General features: G+C 44.1%; 6 protein-coding genes across 6 annotated transcripts, besides 2 other annotated features; all 6 read left to right on the forward strand.

The window, feature by feature from the left end:
* Window positions 1-251: 251 nt before the first annotated feature.
* On the forward strand, window positions 252-980 carry Tco025E_08164 (RNA-binding protein; the record flags this gene model as incomplete). Its single annotated transcript, XM_029375019.1, has 1 exon — window positions 252-980. The coding sequence occupies one exon, from the start codon at window positions 252-254 to the stop codon at window positions 978-980; it is 729 nt and encodes a 242-aa protein (XP_029224862.1).
* Window positions 981-1,140: 160 nt separating this feature from the next.
* Tco025E_08165 (uncharacterized protein) lies at window positions 1,141-1,803 on the forward strand (the record flags this gene model as incomplete). The annotated part of the gene is made up of 1 exon (XM_029375020.1): window positions 1,141-1,803. The coding sequence occupies one exon, from the start codon at window positions 1,141-1,143 to the stop codon at window positions 1,801-1,803; it is 663 nt and encodes a 220-aa protein (XP_029224863.1).
* Window positions 1,804-2,054: 251 nt separating this feature from the next.
* Tco025E_08166 (uncharacterized protein) lies at window positions 2,055-4,673 on the forward strand (the record flags this gene model as incomplete). The annotated part of the gene is made up of 1 exon (XM_029375021.1): window positions 2,055-4,673. The coding sequence occupies one exon, from the start codon at window positions 2,055-2,057 to the stop codon at window positions 4,671-4,673; it is 2,619 nt and encodes an 872-aa protein (XP_029224864.1).
* Window positions 4,674-4,694: 21 nt separating this feature from the next.
* Window positions 4,695-4,736: a microsatellite.
* A 284-nt stretch (window positions 4,737-5,020) lies between these two features.
* On the forward strand, window positions 5,021-6,328 carry Tco025E_08167 (uncharacterized protein; the record flags this gene model as incomplete). The annotated part of the gene is made up of 1 exon (XM_029375022.1): window positions 5,021-6,328. One exon carries the CDS (start codon window positions 5,021-5,023, stop codon window positions 6,326-6,328), a length of 1,308 nt encoding a protein of 435 aa, XP_029224865.1.
* A 110-nt stretch (window positions 6,329-6,438) lies between these two features.
* Window positions 6,439-6,462: a microsatellite.
* Window positions 6,463-6,664: 202 nt separating this feature from the next.
* Tco025E_08168 (uncharacterized protein) lies at window positions 6,665-7,675 on the forward strand (the record flags this gene model as incomplete). Its single annotated transcript, XM_029375023.1, has 1 exon — window positions 6,665-7,675. One exon carries the CDS (start codon window positions 6,665-6,667, stop codon window positions 7,673-7,675), a length of 1,011 nt encoding a protein of 336 aa, XP_029224866.1.
* Window positions 7,676-8,076: 401 nt separating this feature from the next.
* On the forward strand, window positions 8,077-8,619 carry Tco025E_08169 (surface glycoprotein; the record flags this gene model as incomplete). The annotated part of the gene is made up of 1 exon (XM_029375024.1): window positions 8,077-8,619. A coding segment is annotated over one exon (543 nt), but the record flags the coding sequence as incomplete, so codon positions are not given.
* Window positions 8,620-8,621: the final 2 nt, after the last annotated feature.

Genomic DNA, 8,621 nt, shown 5'->3' on the forward strand with positions numbered 1-8,621 from the left:
GGTTCACCTGGTTTGGAAAGCGTTCTTCGCGGGGCGTTTTCTTGCTGCTATTGGTTTCTGTGGCGGTTATTTTTCGCTTTTTCTCTTTGGCTCTTGTCCTGCGTGTTCCCGCCGTTTTTGTTGTTCTCTCCTTGATGTTATGGTTTTTCCTCTGTATTTTTTTTCGTTGCTATTTTTTTTTCTTTAAGGTTTTAAAGTTTTACAGACGCTGTTGTTGTTGTCTTTCTTTCTTTTTTTCTGCCTGGAAGCACATGGATCCATTGACGGTTGTGGCTTTTTGCCCGTCAAGCGAGTTTGCCCGTGTAGAAAGCGTTATCAGAGAGTGGTCCGACGTAAAGGCTGTTGGATCTCTTCGAATCAAGGAACGGAAAAAAGATATCACAAATGTATTCATAAAATTCAATAGTGAAGATGCAGCTAAGAAGGCTTCCTCGCGAATTATTGAAGTTCCTGGACTTTCTTTAACTGATGAAGAAAATGAGGAAAAACTGAAAGGGGCTAAGAGTGATCAAAGAAAGGGAAGATCGAAAAATCTTGCGATTGAATTAATGAATTTTGGCACATATGAGAAGAGCAGAACCACATTGGACCAACAAAAAAAGCGGGACGCTGAGAGGAGGCAAAGGAACCGCGAAAATAGGGAGGCAATAAATCACGGCGGGTTCAAGGCGCCAAATTACAACGGAGCATACAGACGGCGTATTCCCTTTCTTCCTCTAGCGCAGGTAAATGTGGCTGTTGTTGATAATATCCCATTTAACATGACTAATGATCAGTTAATTGAAATATTTTCTCCGTTTGGACGTGTGTTTGACATCAACCGATATGAGATGATGGCTATGGTATTTTACGACTCTCCAGAATGTGTTCTGCAATGCATTCAACAACTCAACGGAAAAAATATCCGGGGGAACGTAATCTCAGTCAGCAGCGGATCTGTTCGTATTCCGGGTCCTGTGGCACTTCAAATGGGATTTTAGTTATTTAAACCTAAGCGAATTACACGTATAATAAAGCAACAACAAGATGAAAAAAAATGAGAGAGAGAGCCATCCTTGATGGTTTCTAGTTACGGTATGAAGAGACTTGGATTTCCCTGCTGGTTGATTTAAAAATAGATACTATGCTGCGCATTAAAATATGGGGTTTAATCCCTTCTTGGAATACTTGGTCCATTTTCTTCTTTGTTTTTTCTTTTTCGTTGTTCTTTCTTCTGGTATCTTGCAGCATCTTATTGAGGAGATGAAGAGAACCCTTAGACTTCTCGACCAAACCTATGGTCCCCACAAGTCCTACAAATACACGTATATGCCAGATCCTCGTAAATTGGCAGCGATAGAAACTACTAGTCGCACTGAGATTCTTCCTCTAGTCATTCGTCCTCCAACGTCCTACGTTCCAAATCATGAAGTCTTTCTGGAAAAGGCGGATATTCATCGTCTAAAACCAACTAGTGATTTTAAAGGCACATTTAAGGATTGGAATGACTTGATGACTTGCGACAAACGACAGTTGCGTGTCCGCGGTATACCGCGAATGACTCGAGTTGCAATTAGAAATGCAGTTCATGCATTTCTAAATGGGAATCCGCCTGAACACTTTGACACAAAGGAGGAATGGTTATACTACAAGCAATTCAAAACTATTGATTACAGTTATCGCGTTATTCCAGAGTTACCCGAAAAGTACAGACCTCATCAAAATGGAGTTGATCAAGCACCTTTGCCGGATTATCGTGAGATTAACAAAATGCCTGAATGGGCTAGAAAAGAGGAGGAACGCTTAAAGAAAAAAAGGATATGACGTAGTATCTTCTTTCTGCACGAGCCATGAGATGTGATGGAGAACTAGCCTGTATTTGGAATTACGAGCGTTGTGGTTAATATTCTTGGCTTTAGATTCTTTCTTTTGTTTATCGGAATCTTTACCTGATGTTGTAGGTTCGTGATGTTTTTTTTTCCTCTCCTCTGCTTCTTCCCGGGCGAGCGTGTGCGTGCTTTGCTTCTCTTTTTTTTTTGTAGTTTCTCTTAGTGGCAGTTTTATCAACAGCAATTATGGCCGAAACCCCTTATGAAATTACAAGTGATGTCTCTGAGCTGGACCCGGAGTCGGCTGTTTTGGTGCCAGTTCAACAGCGCATAGAGGCGCAATTACGGAAGCATCTTCAGGAGGTGTCACAGCAGCTTTATGACGTGAAAAATGAACTTGTTACGGTTCAGAAGGAACGAGAGGAATACGGTGTGGAACTTTACAATGCCCAACAGCACCTAGCCAAGTTACAGGAAACTTTGGAGACGCACCATGAAAAGCACGCCTCAGTCCAGCAACAGTACGAGGAGAAGTTACAGGAGCGTGAGGAGCTTTCAACCCAAGCAGAGAGCCTTAGAAAAGAGATTGAAGATCATCAGCGACAGTACGAGCGGCAACAAGCGGATCTTTTGAAACTAACCGAAACACTTGTTAAGGTGAAACAATTCAATGATCAGCTTAAAAATGAGGTTCAGGTTGAGCGTCGTGCTGCCTACAAGACTGAAGAAGATATTACAAATCTAGAAAGGGAAAAATTAAAGCAAGATAATATGATTGATGCCCTTGAAAAGAGAGTAATATTTGTTGAAGAAGAAGTGACCACGGTGGATACACAGATTAAAAATCAACAAAACGAGACAAAACATGCGAGGGAAATTTTGGCCGAGGCACTGGCGGAAATGGAGGCAATCAATTTTGAGAAGAAACAGTTAGTGCAGCAGTGGAAAAGTACTCTTATTGGGATGCAGCGTCGCCATGAAGCTATGAAAAAGACGGAAGAAGCTCTGCAGCAACAAAAAGATGACCTACAGGCCCTTGAGAATGAGATAACAGGTTGCCGAAAAGATATATACAGTGTTCAAACGGAAACGGCAAAGTTAACGGAGTTTATGTCACGTGTCGATAATGAAGTGGTGGTCCTTGAAAAGCAAATTGATGCTCTGGTAGAGAGAAAGGAGAAAAGCGCTCAAGCATATGCAATGCTTAAAAATAATCTGGAGCAAACCGATGTCGAAACCAAGAAACTAGAATATGAGGCTCGTACTCATGCGTCTGAAGTTACAGATATTGACAGGAAAATTCAAAAATGTGCAAAAGATATTCGCTCCATGGAGAATGATATTATTGAATCACTTAGTAAGCAGACTACCCTTAAACAAGAAGGTCATGGCACGTTACAAGAAATTGAGAAAATTAAGGAGTCCATTAGAGCTAAAGAGCTTCAGGTGACAGAAATGGAAAATGAACTTGCTCGTATACGAGTGGATACTCTACAGGCCCAGCTACACAATGAGACATTAAAAACCACATTGGGTGAATTGGAGAGGGAGCTGCGATCTCGTGGTACAATGATTGAACGAATGCAAATGGATATACGTCGTAGACATGATGAAATTGATAGAAAACAAAAGCAATTGGATCAACTTAACCATCAATATGAAGAATTGGTGGCTGCACAAGGCTCGGATAAAGGGGAACATGTTGGTCCATTAGAAGCTACCATTAATAGTTTGTCAAAGGCTATTACAGAAAAGGTAAATGAAAATGAGGCCCTTCAGCAAGAGTGGATTAAACTTCAGACCGATTTGGTAAATTGCAAGAACAACGCAAATGAGGTAAATGAAGCTATTCTTGAACTCCAGGCAGAGGCTACTGTTTTGACTCAAAAAAGAGATCGACTTTTGGTAAATATTACGAAGGAAAAGGAGGAAATTACAAATTTGGAGAACAAAGCAAATGCAATGCATATCGAGATGAAGAAGGTGAATACGCAGCTCAGCAAAAACTCTGCGGATCAAAAAAATGTTGCTAATGAAGCTTTTCTTCTTGAAAATGACCTTATCCTACGACTCCAGGAGAAGAAGAGAGAGGCTATTGCGCTTGAACTCAAGCTGGGAGAAACTCGACAAGCCAAAACCGATATACTCGAACAGATTATGAATTGTGAGCGGGACATCTTGTTCTGGGAAAGGAAAATACAGATTGCGAAAGAAACGGAAATGGCACTTGATCCAACCGTTGGAAGGGCAGAGGTTGAGAAAATGAAGAAGGAAATCGGAATAATGGAGAAGCGTATGAATGACCTTCAACGTGAGCAACGTTTTCTGATTGAGGAAATGCAGAGGTCGATAGATCATCGAGAAATCATTCGAACAAAGGGTCAAGCTATTCAAACTGCGACCAAAAAGAACAAGAGAGGGGCTACAAGACTCGATGTAGACAAGGAAAGTACAAGAATGTTTAGGGAACTCAATGAAAAGAGACAAGAGGCACAACTAAAGGAAAGACTTATCCGAGAGAGTCTCGCCGCGATTGAGAAAAAGACCAATGAAATTGAAACTACTCAACGTGAGGTTGAGAACCTCGATGAGCAAATAACGGAACTTCAGGCACAATTGACTGCCACACAGAAAGAAAGTGACCATTTGGAAGATGAGAAGAGAATCAAAAATACAACTCTTCAACTCCTTCGTGATGCTGAAAGAGGCGCGTACAGGTTATCAGTTAGTCCGGAAGAGCTGAATAATGGGGTTACCCAGCTTGAAGAAAAACGCCAAACTTTGATGGAGATTATAGAAGATCTAACAAGTCGATATCCTGAATTGGCGGAAGACTTGTCTGGTGTTGCTTCAACGCTTTCCTGAGAGTCTGTGATGGATGTCCCGTTTTGGGTTTGTTTGTTTTTTTTTCTTTTTTCTTTTTATTTTCAGTCCATGAAAAATCATGTATGATGCTGAAATCGTATTACTTTTAGCTGCTCAGGATTGCAAATGTTTATGTACAGCAGGTGCTTGGGTGATAGTTAAGGTGCCATCTAAGAGTGAAGTCTTAAAAAAAAAAACTAGTGATACGTTGGATAAAAATGAACTGAGTTGTTGCATAGCTTACCTTCTGCGATGTTTCCTTTTGTTGTTCCTTCTCCCTTTACCTCTTGTATCCTCTATTCCATGACGAGCGCATTGAAATAGACTTAAGCCGCGTTTGCGCCCTCATGAATGCAGAGGATGCACTACTTCCATGGTCCGCTCAGCGAATTCTTTCCTGCATTGAAATTAAACTGGAGTATCGTGCGGAATTACTTGCCACTGCAAGTCGTCTGCCGGACGTCGCCGCAAGGACTTTGTTATGCCCTCTCTTTTCACACCGCTTACTGCATCAGTTCACGCATTCCTCTGCCTTTGGTATTATTTCCTCGATGTGCAATCATGCACTGACGCTTCAACAACGCCAAGAAGAAGAGACTAGGGGCGGCAGCTGGAATGGAGACACACACAGCAGGAACGGTACTGAAGACGAAGTCACCTTTGCTGCCAGAATCACGAGCAATGTATTGGAAAATTCAACGGTGAATTTAGAGGCTGCGCTGCTTCCGCTCATTGCTAATTCGCAAGGGCACTTACTAACTACCTTGAAGAAACGGTTGCACGAGGCAGAAGAAAGTTCTTTTGTTGTTAATTCTTATGAGGAATGTAAACCCTCCATGCCCGCTCGAAGGAGACTAACTCTAGTGCCCCAAAGGAAAAAAATGGAAAGAGCTCGTGAACAAATGAATTTGCCTTACCGATACATTTTTTCAGCAGCCATGGCCTCAGTAACCAATGTGGCACGAGGTGCGAGTGTTCACGACCGCCGTGAATTGTTGTTAAGGTTGGGAGATACACCAGTTCCGTTTCAGGTGCGGTCACGTGAAGAAGTGAGGCAACAGTTGCGAGGACAAAAGGCTTTGGAGACGAGTATGACGGTAGTTCTTCCAGAACATGCACATGCGGTTCCGTTGCCACCTTGGAAGCGGCAGCGAACAGAAGCGGAGGAAATTACTGACAAGGAAATTCCTACTGTTCAACCCACGGCAGCTAGTTCTACAACCTCGAGTTTTTCACAAGCATCTCTTGTAAATGCAACCTGGGTAAAAGAGGGAGAGCTCGTGCTCGTCAACGGTCGCCTCGTTCATCGTGATGCGAAGAAACAAGTTGAAAATGGTATCAGGGAGGAGAAAACGAGTACTTTGGCGACAGAAGAAGAACTAGGCTCTGTGGATACTTCAGAATCGACAATATCTGGTAAAAAGAAAGATTTGACAGAGAAGTATGCGCGGAAAAAGAGAATGCCCAATGCTGAGCATGGTTCTTCTAACTCTGTAAAAGTTGGTACAGTGAACACCCAAGGCGTGCCATTGAAGTCCAGAGAAGAACTTTTGGCGTTAGTGAGATCTCTTCAAGTCTCGGATGTTCTGCGGGCGGCCTTTTTGATTGGGTTAAATGATCATGACGCCGCTAACATGGAGAAGGGAACGAAGTGAGATGATGGAGTTGCTGCGCAGTGTCACAGTCATGTACTTCATATTTCTCATGATGATGAGTTCTTAGTTTGCCCCTTGGGAAAGACCCCTTGCTTCCAGCCTAAAGAGAAAATAATAATAGTAATACTAATAATTGGGCCTTTGGTTGTTGCTCGCCTTCTTTCCCTGCCTCATTCTCTCGGTGCGTATGCGTCTGCGTGCATGCGAGGAAGAACGAAGTAGGAGAGAGTTAACGGTGAGGGAGAGAACAAAAAAAACTAAAGAAGAAGAAGCGGTATACGTGGTGATAATAATACTAACAAGTCTAATAGAACGCTTTTGAAAAAAAAAGGGCTTATGGCTAAGGAAAGCTTTTGGTCTCCCGTCTCCAAGCCGACAGGTGAAGAGCTTGAAAAGGTGATCTTCTTGACATTTCTCCGGAACATCTTTTCCACACAACATGCTTCTGCGAATCGAGAAGCGGCGCGCCTGGAACGAAAACGGCATCGGCTGTCTCAGCAAAAACAGAAAGGGGAGAGACAGGAAAAGACTGCAGAGGCATGGGAGGACGAGGAAGGAGGAGCAGGGCCGTTAGTTCACATCATTGCATCTCTGGTGCACTCAGCAGGGGTGCCGTACAAACCGCCTATGAAGGAGCCAAACACAGTTGCGTCAGAGCCCGCCCTAGTGGGTGTAGAGGTGGCAACAAGCGACAATACACTCCAGCCAGCAGCGGAAGCATCACGTGAAGGGGTCTCCGCAGAGTCCGCCAACGTCATCCAGAAACCCCGAAGCGCACTTGCTACTCTCGTTGAAAATGCTCGTCTAAAGGAGAAATTGCAAAAAACAGAACACTCTGAAGCAAATATCGACAACTTCAAAGTGTCACCTATGCAACATTCACCCCGCGGCAGTGCAAGGGTCAATCTCCCGTTGGAAGGTCGTGATAATCCATCTGAATCTGACCAGCTTGGAGATGAGTTTGGTGTAGCGCTGCCTCTTAGGCATTCTACAGATGACGGCAGCAATGCGTCGTCACACCCGGCTGAAATTCCTCTGGCGAAGCATCCCTCCCAGATGTCTCAGGAGGAATTCCTGCGTCAATTCAAGCGTGCTCCTCGTCGGGGAGAAATAGGGTATGATGCAGAGGGTGTCGCTGCAGCCGAGGCCGTTGGATACGTCATGAGTGGCTCCAGGAATAAGGAAAAGCAACACTATGTAGACAGTATTCAAAGAAAACTGCATGAAAAAGAAGCTCGAAAGCTTCGACTGCAATTCAGAAAAGTTGAAGATGAAAGGAGCGATAATACAATGGTTCAAGCCATCCTCGCAATGGTAAATGCAAAAACTCACCATGAAGGCAACTAAACGTGTACTCAAACACGACGCCTTTATTCTTTGTTACTATTGCGATAGTTTTTTTTGGCCAAAATGGGAGAAATGGTGCGCCAAAGAATTATGATGGCACGTCTTGTTGAACCGCCTTGCTTGTTCATTTATGGCGGGTTTTTTTCCTTGAGATACAAGGTGTTCGCGTCTGAAAGGGGAGCACGAGTGATGCTTTCCACTTTTTTTTTTGGACATCTCATCGCTGTAACTTATGTTATTACCTTCCACGCAGAGCTGAGTCCGAATGCTTGCGCGGGGGATATAGACTGTTACGGCATGAATTCACAACAAGAGGCCGGTCGCGAAAACCACATGTTGTATGCATTAATTTTGCTTATTAGTATGTGGCCGTGGGCTGGATCAAGCTCAGTTGAAGCGGGATGCTCGTCGCACCTAACGCAAGTGAGCCTTTTGTTGTTGTTATTATTCCAATTTCTGGGAATGGGGACTCAAAAGTCCATAGTCAGGCTAAAATTTCTTTACACTTCTTGCTTGCTTGTTCTCTTCCCCTCTTTGCAGCCCGTGCTAAAAAGCCTCTCGAAATGTGTTGCGGCATCCTTGATGCGGTTGAGGATTGCTTCAAGTTCGTTGTGGCGGTTGCCTGTTGCCTAGTCCTCGGTGGTCCAGCCCTTATCATCGCGGGCAGCGTACTCCTCAGTCAGGACGACGGGCGAAAGGCTTACAACGAGGCCGTGAAGGAGTTTGACCCTGCCCCCATCAACGCGTGGACTGGGACGATTAACGGTGTGCCGACGAACGTGGTACGCAAGGCGCTAAACGTCCACGGTGCGAGTGGGGCCACGTCTGTCTTTGCGGAAGCCGTCATTCCAGTTCGCGATCCGTCTTCAACGCTTCCAGTTTCGGTGAACGTTGCCACTGTCGCCCCTTTCACTAGATACGCCTTCTTCAAGATTAGGAAGAGGTC

Source organism: Trypanosoma conorhini, assembly GCF_003719485.1.
Source record: "Trypanosoma conorhini strain 025E chromosome Unknown Tco_14.4_contig_00713, whole genome shotgun sequence".
NCBI lineage: Eukaryota > Euglenozoa > Kinetoplastea > Trypanosomatida > Trypanosomatidae > Trypanosoma > Trypanosoma conorhini.